This window comes from Delphinapterus leucas, chromosome 13 (assembly GCF_059928025.1).
Source record: "Delphinapterus leucas isolate spDelLeu-1000000601 "Yukka" chromosome 13, BTC_Dleu_Yukka2, whole genome shotgun sequence".
Classification (NCBI taxonomy): Eukaryota; Metazoa; Chordata; class Mammalia; order Artiodactyla; family Monodontidae; genus Delphinapterus; species Delphinapterus leucas.
The window spans coordinates 87,760,993-87,777,372 of NC_143141.1; the positions used below are offsets into that span (position 1 = coordinate 87,760,993).

Here is a 16,380-nt window from a genome sequence, read left to right on the forward strand (position 1 = left end):
TCTTCACAAGCACTCACCTTAAGGTTACTAATATGTTTGAAAACAAAGGGATTGTTGATGTTGATCTGTTTGCGGATTTTGTCATTCATGGCGTTTACATATGTCTGGTACACCGCCATACACTTCTTGGCCAAAGACGATGCATAGTATATGGGAATATCATGGAGTTCTGGGTGATTCTGCCAGTACTCATCTAGAGAGATTTGACAAGAAACAAATATTTTGTTATGTGGAGTAAATAGTTCAAATAATAAATGACATGTACAATTAGTTTTTTAAAATTCAGACAAGAAATAAAGCACATAACTATATTTTAAAGAGGTTAAGAAAAATTAGCCTGGTCTTAAACTTATAAAACAAGAACTTCTTTCTTTCTTTCCTTCTGTTTTTTTTTTAATTGGAGTATAGTTAATTTAGAATGTTGTGTTAGTTTCTGGTGTACAGCAAAGTGCTTCAGTTATACATATATATACATATTCTTTTCCATTCTAGTTTATCACAAGATATTGAATACAGCTCCCTATGCTATACAGTAGAACCTTGTTGTTTATCTATTTTACATATAGTAGTTTGTATCTGCTAGTCCCAAACTCCCAAGTTATCCCCCCGCCCCACTCTTCCCCTTTGGTAACCATAAGTCTGTATTCTGTTTCTGTTTCTGTTTTGGAAATAAGTTCATTTGTATATTTCAGATTCCACATATAAGTGATATCATATGATATTTGTCTTTCTTTGTCTGACTGACTTCACTTAGTATGATCATCTCTAGGTCCATCCATGTTGCTGCAAATGGCAATATTTCATTCTTTTTTTATGGCTGTGTGTATACACATCTTCTCTATCCATTCATCTGTCAATGGACATTTAGGTTGCTTCCATGTCTTGCCTATTATAAATAGTGCTGCTATGAACACTGGGGTGCATGTATCTTTTAGAATTAGAGTTTTCTCCAGACATATGTCCAGAAGTGGGATTGCTGGATCATATGGTAACTCCATTTTTAGTTTTTTAAGGAACGTCTATACTGTTCTCCATAGTGGCTGCACCAATTTACATTCCCACCAACAGTGAAGGAGGGTTCCCTTTTCTCCACACCCTCTCCAGCATTTATTTGTAGACTTTTTGCTGATGGCCATTCTGACCTGTGTGAGTTGATACCTCACTGTAGTTTTGATTTGCATTCCTCTAATAATTTAGCAATGTTGAGCATCTTTTCATGTACTTATTGGCCATCTGTATGTCTTCTTTGGAGAAATGTCTATTTAGGTCTTCTGCCCATTTTTTGATCGGGTTGGGTTGTTGGTTTTTTTGATATTGATTTGCATGAGCTGTCTGTATATTTTGGAAATTAAGCCCTTGTCGGTCGCCTCATTTGCAAGTATTTCTCCCAGCCCGTAGCAGTCCTCTCACAAAACCTATCCCTAAGTATTAACGCGTGACCTACAAAGAATGCTGTGATCGTAGTCCCAAATGTTGAGGCTTCTAAAAATAATCTGGTAGAAGGTGATGCTGAATAACAGACCATAACTTATTACTCCAGAGAGACACTAAATTCTGTGATGGTTTTAAATAAAATGTTTTATTAATATTTCATATAGACTTACTGATATTAGACACTTTGTAATTAGACTTTACTAATTACGAGACAGGACCACCAAAGGAGTTAAAACCGATTTTGAACACAAAAAAGTCACATTATTGTGTGACTATATTTTTAGAAAACTGCTAACCAGTTTCTGATAATTACTGAAAACAGTGGGCAACATACCTTCAAAAGAAGGCTTGTTTTCACTGAAAAATTAGCTGAAAATCCTCATTAAATCCCAAAATATTATGAAGGTAGTATGGCCAGGACATCATTCATTCTACTAGGTACACCTGCATTTAGGAAATTTATTAAATGTCTAGTATGCAATTTGCATATATTATTCCTATTTTCAAAACAAATTTATGAAGATTTATTTCCATCTTATAGATTAGGAAGCTGAGGCTAATAAAGGTTGAAAAGTGTGGGAATGTTCTTTTTCCACTTGATTTATAAGTGAAAACTCTACATAAGGACAGGGACTTTTCCTGCCATGCATATTACAAATACATTTCCTGCTTTGCCCTCTGGTTTAATTGTTCATGTTCTTTTAGATGTAATTAAAATTTTTAATGGTATCGATGTTTTCATATATACTCTCATGATTTCTCAAATACCTTGCAAAGTATGTTACATCCCATGATCACATCACAGTCTCCTATTTTTTGGGGTGTATTTTTAAGAAAAAATTTTAAATGTTAAAGAAAGTTGAATAACTTGCCCAGGGTCACATGGTTAGATCGTAGGTGGGATCTGAAACCAGTGGCTCGCGCAGTTACCCTCTTTCTATCATAGCGCATTACAAGGGGAATTTAAGGGACAAGGAGCAACCAAGTGTATAGGGCAGTCCTGGCTCATAAAAGGAATCATAATATACTTGATAGTATGGTTTTCAGACAAACACAGCAAATGCCCAATTAAACTTGAATTTCAGACAAATAAAAGATTTTTAGTATAATAATATATATTAAATATTTGACATACCTAGGCTAAAATATTATTATTTATCTGAAATTAAAATTCAACTGGTGTCCTGTATATTTATTTGCTAGATCGGGCAACTCAATTTGATGGTGACAACATGGTTTCACTCTCTTAATTTCTTCTGCTCCTCAGATTACTTTGTTATGGAGACTTTCCATTTCAAGACTTCTATAACGACAAATGTGACTTGCAGTTTGAAAGAAGAACCAAGAGAAAACGGACTGGCTTAGGCTTTAGAAAATTTAGCTTCTACTAAGTCCTGTCTCTCTCAGATTTGCTTTTGATCTGAGGTCATTTATTCTTTTTCCCTTGTTTCCCTTTTCAGTGTAACAGGGATACTACTTATCCCTGTCATCATACAGATAGAAGAACTGAGAGTAAGAGCTCAAGATCATTTCTAGTTCTTGACATTGAAGCTATATACGTACGAGGCACTTATCAGTTATTCTTTAAGAAGAGTGTATTCCCCAGAAAATAATCACAGAATGTTAAAAAGGGTCATTAAATACAAATATACGCAAAAAGTGACACCCACTGTTCCTCTTACTACAAAAAGTTACACATGCTCATTGAAGTATTTGGAAAATGGAGAAAAGCAGAAAATGAAAAAGAAATCATCCACTTTCTCACTATCCAGATTTAACATCTGGGTATCTTTAAATGTCTTTCCAGTCATTTGTGTGTTTTTTACCTAACTAGGATCAGCGTTCACAGTTTTGGATCCTATTTTTTTGGTCCACTTAATATATTACGTAAAAATACGTAATGACTCATCTGAACCATGATTTTTTCCTACAATATGTTTACTAACATAATATTTACTTAAAAATATTTAGAATTATGAATTGTCTTACTTACAAAATTTTCTGTGTATTTATTTCCCAGAAGTTGAACTGCTGGGTCAAAGGGTAGCATATTTTTAAGACTTCTGATGCTGATGGTACACCATTCATATTCCAGTAGCACTGTATGAGACCCACTATTGCTCTGGGCTCTTTCTGGCACCAAGTCCCTATTCTTAAATACAGAAACTGCAGCCCCAAAGGGTAGAATGACCTATCCAAGGACATGCAACTATCTTGATATAACTGCACTGTAAGATTTTGAGAATCTCCCAAATAAAAAGGAAAAGGCATACCTAAAATCAAGAGAAGCTCCTGAGCCCTTCCAAGAGCAAAGACAGGAATGAGACCTCTGCCCCCTCGGTTCACAATATCGTGAACAGTGTTACAGAACCTTGCCTCTCGCTCTTCTCGCTTCTCATGGATATGGGTTCCGTAAGTAGATTCCTAAAGAACATATCAGAAGTGTTGAGACAAAGGTCGATAACTCTCAAAGAATACAAAAGTTACACATCAATGAAATGCAGAAGCAAAGTGACCTATTTCTCTATTAATATGCCATTTACTCGAACATATATTGTTAGAACACTAGTTGGAAAGAACAGATACAAAAGTTAGAATTCACATCCAAGTAATAAGAACTTTTTAGAAAATGGAATCAGGAAATAGTCCAAAAATGTATGTTCCCTGCTCAAGATAATTTTGTTATGCCTTATTTTTCTTTTAAAGCGTTTTGCTTTCCATGGCTGGGGAAAAGGATATTTCTCCCACCTCTGTTAAGTCAAAGCTTATAAATCAGAAATGGATACTGTTTCTTATAGTTTTGTTTAAGAATATCCCCTAGACCTTACTCTGTGTGGTGCACTGACCAGCAGCGCTGGCACCCCCAAGAGCTTATTGGCAGTGCTGAATCTCAGGCCCCAGCCCAGCCATAATCAGAATCTGTATTTTAACAGCATCACCAGATGATTCATAAGCACATTAAAATTTGAGAAGCACTGCTCTACAGTACCAGATATAATGAAAATAACTCTTATTCGTGAGGGTTTAAAAAAAACTTCCTTTAATTTAAGGTCAGTTTATATGCCAAGTATACTGTGAGCTGAGCCAACTGAATTTGCTCATGACACACTGCACATGGACAGCAACACGCACCGGTCCCTCACTCTTGGGCAGCTGGGGGATGCCGTAGGTGGTGAGGGAGAAACAGACAGCTCTTCTGCCTTGAACTAACTGTCCTTGATATTCTTATATAAACCACAGGCCCAATGCACATTTATTAATTTGCTCCTCACCAATCACCCCCTCTCCACCAAAGCTTCCGTGTACAGTTAATATTTTTAAAATTTTTCTGAGACTCGTAACCTAGTAGCCCAGTAGAACATACACATAAAGTTAGCAGGTGCTACAGGCCAAAAGACAGTTACCATGGCAAAGACAGTGGGGCCGTGCCATTCTACACAACCTTTTAAGATACTCGAGAAATTTGAGGTAAACAACCTAGACAAGAATATTCAGGAGACAGCATATCATCTCTGATATTAGACGAGTTAATATATTTACAGCAAGAAAGTGGAGCTGCACTACAAAGAGAGGCCCCAAAATGAATTTTTATACTAAAAAACCAGACACATTTATATCTGATCATATATTATGAAAATGAGATGATATTTTTTCCCATTAGAAAAATTCTGCTTACATTACACTAATTACAGTACAGGGCAGTAATACTTACAATGATAAGAATATCAGGTTTAATATTAGGAATTTCAGCTGCCATTAAGTGTCTATCTTCTTGTCTTGAGAAATCACCTGTGTACAAAAGCTGTGAAAAAGATAAAGCCAGAAAGTTAGGATTTTGGAAGGCTTCGTTTTACTACTCTCTTTAGCTCATAAATTCTTTTATTTATTTCTGGCTGCGTTGGATCTTTGTTGCTGCACGCGGGCTTTCTCTAGTTGCAGCGAGCGAGGGCTACTCTTCTTTGCGGTGCACAGGCTTCTCACTGCGGTGGCTTCTCTTGTTGTGGAGCATGGGCTCTAGGCGCGCAGGCTTCAGTAGTTGCAGCACGTGGGCTCAGTAGTTGTGGCTCATGGGCTCCAGAGCACAGGCTCAGTAGTTGTGGCACACGGGCTTAGTTGCTCCGTGGCATGTGGTTATCTTCCCGGACCAGGGCTCAAACCCGTGTCCCCTGTGTTGTAAGGCAGATTCTTTACCACTGGACCACCAGGGAAGTCCCAAACTGATATCTTTTAAAAGCAATTGCTAAGTACTTCTTGAGTAGCTTCAATCCACTGAACAGGAAAGTAGAGATCATCCAATTCAGAGACCTATTTATTTAGGTCTTCTTTAATTTCTCTCAGCAGTATTTTTTTTTATTGGTCAAAAGACTTTATACTCCATTAATATCTAAAAGGACAATTACTGAGTTCCATTTTACTTTCAATATCTTCAGATCCTCTCTGTGTTACACTTCTGCCATTAGTCTTTACATTCTGAAAGTAATGGGAGTTTCATGCCATTTCTAACAGATCATTCAAGTAAAACCAATTATAAAATTACTCGTAAGTCTACCAGCTTCCCTGATCACTTTGTTTTTATTTTTTTGCCACTTCTTGCCAAAGTTTATTTTTTTAACATCTTTATTGGAGTATAATCACTTTACAATGGTGTGTTAGTTTCTGCTGTATAACAAAGTGAATCAGCTATACATATACATATATCCCCATATCTCCTCCCTCTTGTGTCTCCCTCCCACCCTCCCTATCCTACCCCTCTAGGTCACAAGGCACTGAGCTGATCTCCCTGTGCTATGCAGCTGCTTCCCACTAGCTATCTATTTTACATTTGGTGGTGTATATATGTCCATGCTACTCTCTCACTTCGTCCCAGCTTACCGTTCCCCCCCTCATGTCCTCAAGTCCATTCTCTCTGTCTGTATTCTTGTCCTGTCCCTAGGTTCATCGGAACCATTTGTTTGTTTGTTTAAGATTCCATATATATGTGTTAGCATATGGTTTTTGTTTTTCTCTTACTTCACTCTGTATGACAGACTCTAGATCCATCCATCTCACTACAGATAACTCAATTTCGCTTCTTTTTATGGCTGAGTAATATTCCATTGTATATATGTGCCACATGTTCTTTATCCATTCATCTGTTGATGGGACACTTAGGTTGCTTCCATGTCCTGCCTATTGTAAATAGTTCAGCTCATAAATTCCTGAAAGTGAGGTTCAATAGAAAAAAGTGGCCTATAATTGATGAATTTAGATGCAGTGCTTGTGTCTGATTCAAAATGTGTAAAGTAATTCAGTCATAAACCATCCAGTGTTTCAATTATTAAACCTAACTAATGGGAATAATATATTCCAAGAATCAGCCCACAAAGATAACCTCTATATTAATGAACTTGAGACATATGCTCAATATCTTAGAGAAAAAGGTCATGATGATGAGGAAAGAAATCTACTGAGGTATATGGAAAACCTATCTAGATAGAAGATAAAATCCTATCTCCAACAAATTTCATCAAATTTGAAATGTGACTTTAGATTTGCATTTGTGCTATCTTCTGATTTTCTGTGCTTTTGAGCAAGCGGCAAGAATAAATGGTTTAGCAGTACGCAGCACAAGTCATTGTGTAAAAATTTCAAACAGTGAGCAGCTACAAAAAATTTAGAACACTATTAACACTATAGCACTGGTTCCCAACTCTGGTTGCACAGAAGAATCACCTAGAGGGAATTCCCTGGCAGTCCAGTGGTTAGAACTGCATGCTTTCACTGCCGAGGGCCTGGGTTCAATCCCTGGTCGGAGAACTAAGATCCCACAAGCCTTGCCATGAGGCCAAAAAAAAAAAGTCACCCAGAGAGCTTAAAAATAAAAGGCCAAGGTCATTCTCTCAGATTCACTGGTATTTTATTTTTAAATTTTATTTCTGTAAAATTTTATTTATTTTTGGCTGTGCTGGATCTTCGTTGCTGCGTGTGGCTTTCTCTAGTTGCGGCGAGCAGGGGCTACTCTTCGTTGCGGTGCGCGGGCTTCTCATTGTGGTGGCTTCTCTTGTTGTGGAGCACAGGCTCTAGGCGGACGGGCTTCAGTAGTTGCGGCACGTGGACTCAGTAGTTGTAGCTCACGGGCTTTAGAGCGCAGGCTCAGCAGTTGTGGCACATGGGCTTAGTTGCTCTGCGGCACGTGGGATCTTCACGGACCAGGGATGGAACCCGTGTCCCCTGCATTGGCAGGCGGATTCTTAACCACTGCGCCACCAGGGAAGTCCTTCACCTGTATTTTAGAAAGCTTCCTAAGTGATTCTAATGTGCAGCCAGAGTTGAGAACTGGTGCACAAGTGAGTCCTGAAATCCATTAGTCCACCTACATTTTTCTCAAGTTTTTCCAAGACTTCCATCAATCTTTTTCATCAAAGATGGTTGGAAAGATCCTTTCTGATTAACCTCTTTCACTCACGCAGTCTACCCTCTTTAGGGGTTTATATGTGAATCCCAGAATATCAAGAGGACATGAATGCCAAAACGTATTTCAATGTTAAATGCATGCAGCCACAAAGAAGGCTCTTCCCTAAAGAGCTTTCAGTTTTCTAGGGACACTGAAAAGGAATTAATCCTATGGTAACATGAGGGGACTTTATTGAGATGCTTATCGTTCTCTTTTCTTAATCATGATTAGAGAATTATTATCATGGGGGTATGAACTATGATATTTACAAGGAAAAAGTATCAACTTAATTTTATCTTATGTTTCAGTGTTTTGACACTTTGCTAGTCTTAGGGAATATTCTTTAAAGCCCTGCACTGATTTCTTGTGAGCAGGAAATTCCCGAGCTAGAGCGTACCTTCACGCCCGCGATCTCAATCATGAACATGGCAGCTCCCAGGACATGGCCTGCGTGGTAACACCAAAACTTGATTCCTGCAACTTCCTTCACTTCATGAAAGTTGATGGTTTCAATTTTGTCCATGCTCTCTTCCAAATCTGTCTCAGTATATAGCATGTCGTCTGCTGATATATTACTAAATTTTTAAAGATGCCAACAACAAAAATTAATGGTAAGATTTTACAAGTCTTTGAACTCAAAGAAATTATCTGTGGATGACATATCCACGTATTTCTTAAAATTATATTGTACATATTATGCTATTTAGAATCTCTTGGACCTTTTGTGTATTTTTTTTACTCTGCTATTATAATAAAAATGTTCAGTGTGTGTAGCTATAAAGCATGATTTTAAGCAAAGCACAAACAGTAAATCAAGGCAAAGTACTCTTTAGGCTAGTACTTCTCAACCTTTCTTCCTGCCCCAACACTCTTGCGAGATAAGCTCACTCACATACATTGAACCATGCAGAGTTTTTCACTCTGGGATGTGAAAAGATTTCTCTAAAAGAGAAAAGGTCGTGTTAGAAAGTCTAACATAACTGGTCTCCTGAAAATTATGCTAACCTACTTCCAAAAAAGCAGGAGAGAGTAGGGGTTAAGGACACACACTCTGGAGCCAGATTGCTTGGGTCCAAATCCCAGCTTTGTCTCTTACTGTGACCATCCCAGGCAAATTACCTAACCTCTCTGTGCCTCAGTCTCATCATCTATAAAATGGGATTCACGACAGAACCTACATCATGAGGTTGATATGAAGATTAAATGAGTTAACATATATTAAGAACTGAGGGCTGTGCCTGGCACATGGTAAGCTTTAAGTGTTAACCAGTATAATTATTACTAAGGATAACTGTTCCATTCTTCTGTATTTATATAGAAGAATAACAAATCGCATCTTAGCTACCCTTGGAATATACATAATAAACAGTAAACTTCTGAAGGCTAATCATTTGTGCTACAGGTATCATAAAAATCCTTCAAACTTTCTGGTAAAGGAGTAGATTTTCCTCTTGCAACTGGAGAAAACTTCCCCAGAGAACTTTTTCAATTAAGAGAGTCAATTTCCTTAGATCAAATCATCCAAAAAAAGATTTCAGTATACAGCATTGTAAAACGTATTTTGTTTTAAATTTTAATAAAATTATGAAATTCTATTTATAGAATATTGCTATCATACCTTATAACTCACTTACATTGCAAAGATTTAAAAGGATGCAAAAACTACATAAAGACTTTAAGGCCAAGGAGGTGTTGGGGACACAATAGGTATTTGATGAGTTGTTATGATGAATGACTAAATTAATGACAGCCTTGTGAACAGAAAGAAAACATCTCATTTCAAAACACAAAATGGTCTATATCTTGAACCGTATGTATTGTGTAGAACCAAGGGCATGTATAAATCTAAAAACGTAATTTACCTAACTTTGACATAATCTGAAAGAAGCCATCTATAAATAGCTTTTGTGGCATGAGTCATGAATGTTCTTCCTTTGAAACTTGTCTTCTGTAGAAACCAGGGCAAAGCTCCACAGTGATCCAAATGGAAACTTAAAAAGAAACAAAGGGCTTCTGTCAGTTCTTAAAATATTATCCATCATGTATTTTATGTAATAAAACTCACTGTACAGAAAAGTTTTATGTAACAATTACATACTGATACTTTCAGAACACCAAGGATAGGTATGTACAGAAGGAAGGAATAATGCATCTAGTTCTAGTGTAAAAAAAGGATATTAAAAGTATATTTTAAACATCAAAATGTAGCCAAACCTATTCTCAACAGCTAAAATTATAACAAGCGCTTTAGTCGTATAAAGTTGAAACATGTCACTGTTTATATGTGAAGTTCCCACAGAACAATGTGACAACACAGTGGCCTCAGGATATATTCTGCAAAAGAGCTTTCTTGGTCTTAAGTTTCACAAGGATCCAAGGCATATGTTACCTTCTTCTCACTCTAGAGATGGGAAAGTAAGTTTTTCATAGTAACCTTCTCTCACCTGTGAGGATGATATGGTGTGTTGTCTTAGACTTAGATGTCTGCAACATAATTCCTAGTATAAAATACTCTTAAAACACCAGAATCTTAAAATCTGGCAAAGAATGATCTTTACGGTAAAAGTCCTTGAAAAACAGTGTCCTTAATAAAGAAAAAAACCTTACTGACTAATTAGTAGGAGATCAATCTCAGCTGGGTCAATTAAATCGATGTAAGGAAGAGCATCCATTCCTTCTAGGCCTGGGTGGATCCCACAGTCCAACTGAAAGAAATAGAAAAAAAGATCATAATTTCCTCCACATTATATTAAAATTCATTCAACAAATAGACAATAATTATAACTGATCCATCACACCATACATAATCAGGATGGACTCTATACATGTGGGAAGCATTTGGAATGCAATTCTTATTAAATGGGCAAATACGCCATTACCTCTAACTTTCCAAACAAATTTAACTGTAGCTCACATTCAGAGTCATAGGACACAAAATACAAGACATCTTCTTTCCAGCTACTTTTTGTAGGCACTATAACAACGAATGAACTCTTTTTCAAGAACTTTAATATCAGAAATGGTGAACATTTTTAAAGTTTATAGATTCGCTACTACAGATGCGACTATTGTGAGAAGACAATGATTAGAAACTGGAAACTTCCCTGATCAGGGCAATCTAAGTATTAGAAGGCAAAATCTGAAGAGTCAGTCATTAAGGGGTTATATCCTCATTTTGGTCATATCCTATCAATTAATACAATAAATGACTAAAGAGATGACCGTGTCTGCCATACGCCCGTTCTTTTAAGAGTGGGAGAAACAGAGGAATGGGACCAAAGGACCACGATAAGCCACTGCACCGCCTTCCTAATGAGGACCACGGAGACCAGCTCTTCTAGTCCCTCTACCTCTCAGTCAAGGAAATGGGCTGAGGAGAGACTGGCTTGCCCAAGGCCAGGTATCCTAGTGCTAACTTAGGTTCCTAAGCTGCCAGACCAGGGCCCTACTGTCACACCACACGGGGGTGGCTGGAGCTCTGCATGTGTTCAGGTGGCCAGTTTCTTGGGGTCTCCCACTGGTGGTGGGGCAGTTAGGTTGGCCAGACCTTCAGGAATGGAAGAGGGACTTTGAAGATACAAAAGATCAGGAGATCCAGTTGACAATTTTACAAACTTAGAATATATTTTCTCAGTTTACTTTATGTTTTGTCAAATTACTAAGTGGAAGGTATACTAGTTTTCCACATTAACATTTTACACAGACGACCTATACCAACTATGACATTATTCTGGGAGCTAAACAGATAACTACTGAGCTAGAAAAAACTACCGAGCTAGAAAAGACCTAACACCCGAGGCAGACAGAAACATACTGTTAGCCGGACTACAAAATAATAATTACCATTATTTTTCTTCCTTTGAACTCCAGAATAATACATGATCTTCCTACTTCTTGCCCAGCTCCACTGTAAACATTCAAAGGAAGAAATAAAAATGATTGAAAAACAATCAAAATAAAGCCCAATAAATTCAAACTTTTTTACAACTTAAACTATGTTCCATCTGATGCCAGCACTCACTTGAGGCAGATAAAAGTTCCACAAAGTTACAAAGATAGCAAAGAACAGCATCAATGTGGGAAAAGATGAAAAATGACCTTTGGGAGTTCAGGGATCTTTCAGTTGTTAAAATTGTGAGAGAAGCTGGTATAGATCTGAGAAGCCCAAAGGTTAAATCCAACCTTCTGAATGTTACGGTTAAACTGTGATGTATTCAACATGTAAACTAGCAGTGATTCAGATTATTTAATAAGACTCTTGAATTAGCACTTAAGTAAAAACCCATCAGCACTTAAAAATTCTTTCATTTTCTTTAAGATGAAAATATGCATTTACCAAATAGCTTAAATTTAAATAGACTTATCTTATTCCTACCTGTGAATCTCATTCCCTTTTCCTTCTACTTTCTGTTGTTTCAGTACATTTGATACCAAGTATTTCAAATTAATTTCCTTTCTTCTTAAATTAATGAAACAGCCTTGCTTTCCAATTCCCGTAAGACTTTAAGTTAAACTTCGCCTGCTTTTCCAATCCCTCCCCTTCTCTGACTGCCTCTCCCCAACCATTCTAGCTCATGATTCACCCACTCATTCAAGATCAAGCAGGTTTTTTTTTGTGTGTGTGGCTGCACTGTGAGGCTTTCAGGATCTTAGTTCCCTGACCAGGGATCGAACCCGGGGTCACGGCAGTGGAAGCACAGAGTCCTAACCACTGGCAGCTTCTATTTGCCAAGCACTGTATTAAGTGCCTAGAATATGGAAAGGCCTAATACCAAGACGCTGAGCTCAAGGAACGCATAGGCTACTAGGAGACAGACATGAGGTGGATGCATCCTCAAACTGAGATCCTACTCCAGAGCAGGACAAAGAAAATCAGACCACCACAGTGCTACTGTGAATTCCTGGCCTTCCACTTTAATTGGCCCTCTGTGCTCCTTAAGTGTCCCTAGCTCAGTTTTCTCTTACAGGTAGTGTGGTAACTATTTCAACCTTTCTCCCCGTTCCTAAATTTTCCAACCCTCTATCCTAACTCTTCACTCGAGGCACGGCTTTCTCTGCATCAAAAAATTGTGCAGTTCAGCTGTCAATTTCCTTAACTTACCAACCCACCCGCATCTTCCTCTCCTTCCATTTCTCCTGCAACAGAGAACAGACCTCTCTCTCTAAGGCTAATCATTTCACCATGGTTCTACACTCTGCACACTCTCTCCTTCTGAGGAACTGACCCCTGCCTGCTACATCATTGGCTTTTCCCTCACCAACCGCATTTAAACATGCCACAGTCGCGCTCAACCCCAAATGAAAATCCCTTAATTCTAATCTCCTTGAGTCTCCCTGCCGCTTCCTAAAAGCTGCGCACACTCTCTGCCTCTATTTCCTCACCTCCACTCAGTCAACTCACTGCCATCTGGCTTTCTACCAACCGTTCTTCTGAAACTCTCCCTGCAGAACAGCTCTTTGTTGCTAAGTGCAGACAGCCCCTTTCAGTTCTTATCTCACTGTTCTCCCGGCAGCATGTCATCCCTCCTGCTCCGTCCCTCTCCAAGCTTGGTTTCACTGACTTCACGCTTTCATCCTGTCCTACTGGTTTTCCGCCTTAGTTTCCTTTGCTCCGCTGCCTCTGCCCATCCGTCAAATGCTGTTATTCCAAGGGTTCTCTCCTTGGTCGTCTTCTCAGTCTTCCTGATCTTCATTGTCACATTTTTAACATGCTGAGGACTTCCAAATTTGTATCTGTAGCCAGATTGTCCTCCTGAATTCCAGACCTCTAACAGTCAGTCACCTGGCATTGGTATCTCTCCCGGGACATCCACAGGCACCTTATATTCAAACATGCCAAACAAGTTTACACCTCAGGTCCCTTGCCCTTGCTCTTCTTTCTTTCTGGAATGCTCTCCTCAGATATTGACATAATTGGCTCCTGTGTATCATTTGGGTCTCAGTTCAAATGTCACCCCCTCATCTGCCTTTCACAACATTCTATAATGACACTTAAAACTACATGAAGTTATTGTATCTACTTCTTTATGGCTTTTCTAACTATTAAAATGAGAGTTCCATAACAGCAGAGACGTTGTCTATTTCATTCACTGATGTATAGCTAGCTACACTGCCTGACACGCAGTAAACCTCAAGAAATACCTACTGTGGGAATTCCCTCGTGGTCCAGTGGTTAGGACTCTGTGCTTTCACTACTGAGGGCATGGGTGCAATCTCTGGTCGGAGAACTAAGATCCCACAAGCCGCAGCGCGGCCGGGAAAAAAAAAAAGAAAAAGAATTAAAGAAATACCTATTGAATGAGTAAAAACTCCCAAATTATGAACTTTGGAAACATTATGCTAAGTGAAAGAAGCCAGTAACAAAAGGTTACATATTGTAACCCATTTATATGAAATGTCCAAAAGAAGATAATCTGTAGAAATGGAAAGTAGATTAGTAGTGGCCTAGGGCTGGGGAAGTTGGAGGTAAATGGATATATAAGGGCTTCTTTTCGGAATGAAGAAAATGTTCTGGAATTAGACAGTGGTGATAGTTGTAAAACTCTGTATATATTAAAACCCATTGAACTGTAACTTTAAATGAGTGTGCTGATGTGAATTCAACCTCAATAAGGCTGTTATAAAACAATAAAACTCCCAAATTTACTCCAGACCTGCCCCATCTCCTGTACTCCTGGAGTGAACAACACAACCACTTACCAGCTGTCGTACCTAGGAGTCCGTGTCATCCTAACAGTCCTCTCTACACTGCCTTTCCCCCAACAACGGCCCCTTACAATACATCTGATCGGTTACAAAGTTCTGAAGATTTCACTTCTTTACTGTCTTAAACCTCTCTCTGTCCAATCCATTGCTGCTCATTTCACTCATTCCAAGCTCTCACTGCTTCATCACTTGGTTTATTTCAATTCATCCCACTGGATTCTCTCCACTTAATCCAATTTTTTTTTTTTTTTGGCCGTATCACGCGGCATGCGGGATCATAGCTCCTCCAACCAGGGTTGGAGCCTGTGTCCCCTGCCGTGGAAGCTTGGAGTCTTAACCGCTGGACCGCCAGGGAAGTCCCTTGTTCCACCCTTTTATTCATTTGCTACACTGCTGCCAGGAGCATCTTCGATCTTCCTAAAACATAATTTCCATCACATCCCATCCTTGCTTAAGATCCTTCCTTGGCTTTCTATAACTGGTGATAAAGACCCCAAATCCTTACACAATGTCCTTCATAAGCTGGACCCTGACAGCCTCTACCATCTCATCTGCTAATCTTCTAGCCACAGCCACGGGGAGACTGGCCACAAACAGAGCCCTCTCATTTTCACACGTGCCACTTCCTCGGCCTGGAGCATCCTTGCCCACACTTCAGCTGTCTTTAATTCCTACTCATTCTTTAGGCCTCAGCTCGTATCATAATTTCCAGGATGCATGAGGTGGCATTCTCATCTCTGCTGGAAATCCCTTTTGCACTCTCACGGCCTTAGTGCAATGCCTATCTGTACTCTTACAGTAGTCACCATTGACTGAGCACCTACCGTGAGCTTTACTCTGCACAGTTAAGTACTGCTATACTATTTCCACATGAGGAAATGGGTTCAGTGAGGTTGCTGTCCTAGCAATCGATAGTGTACAGATAGGACTTCAGGTCTGACTCCAAAGTGATGGTCTGCTATTCCTCCAAACTATCTTTCCGGTACTTTTCATGCGGCGCTGTAGCTCCCTCCAAAAGGGTGAATTCAGTTAACTCAGCCCTCCGTCTTATTTGTATCCCTAGTGCCCAGTGTGGCCTTGACACTTGCTCAGTGTTTGCTGAGCACAGGAAGAGAGGGCAGGTGTGAACTGAGCAGCGGCAAACTTGGGGCACGTCCCCAGTAGGTGCTCAAGGAGTCCTTACTAAATGAACATGTAAAGGAAATATTTCTGCCTTTTGAAAAAGGCACGTGTTCATGTGGTGCTGACTCATTTCTAACAGTGAGCATGTTTGTGGATTCTAGCTGCTCACTTACAGAATAAGTTCCTCCACATTTATATTTCCCTTTCTAAGCAGCATTCCAGATCTGTAAGGTGCTTCTCTGACAGAAGGCCATTTCCAGTGAAAGGCCAGCCCTCTCCTGGTCAGTCAGGGGCTGAGATTTTGTCCTTAACACCTCGGCTTTTTCTTCCCTCCTTATTCTCCCAGAGTTGGAGCTCTGAATGGAGCTCACAGCGAGTCCCTAATTTACTTCCTTTCCCATCTTGGCAAATACCAAGTTCTGGAGGTAACAGGTTAGCTCTTCCTCGCACTGCCACAGCCTTATCCAGGTCCTCCTCTCATCCTGCCACGCTCGGCGTCACCGGTTCCCTCAGAGCTTGCCACTCTTTGGCGAGCAAGAAAGCGCCCAGCGGCCCCACAGACCTTCTTTCCCCGCCCCCCAACTCCACATACTCTCCTCCCTTGGAAAAAGCAAAATCCCATGAAACCGAGCAGGCCCCTTCCTATCCACAGTTCTCCAAAGCCCTGCATCCGGAGGCCTGGCCCG

At 39.4% G+C, this 16,380-nt stretch overlaps 1 protein-coding gene across 2 annotated transcripts in view; it reads right to left on the bottom strand.

The window, feature by feature from the left end:
• Window positions 1-16,380, bottom strand: part of CPSF3 (cleavage and polyadenylation specific factor 3) — a 43,958-nt gene that overhangs the window by 26,427 nt on the left and 1,151 nt on the right. For both annotated transcript variants that reach the window (XM_022554141.3, XM_089923468.1), the window contains exons 2-8: window positions 11,711-11,774; window positions 10,475-10,572; window positions 9,730-9,858; window positions 8,265-8,442; window positions 5,147-5,236; window positions 3,708-3,858; window positions 18-193 (exon numbers count right to left, since the gene is read on the bottom strand). In XM_022554141.3, coding sequence (XP_022409849.1) covers window positions 18-193; window positions 3,708-3,858; window positions 5,147-5,236; window positions 8,265-8,442; window positions 9,730-9,858; window positions 10,475-10,572; window positions 11,711-11,774 — 886 coding nt within the window. The remainder of the gene's footprint in view (window positions 1-17; window positions 194-3,707; window positions 3,859-5,146; window positions 5,237-8,264; window positions 8,443-9,729; window positions 9,859-10,474; window positions 10,573-11,710; window positions 11,775-16,380) is intronic.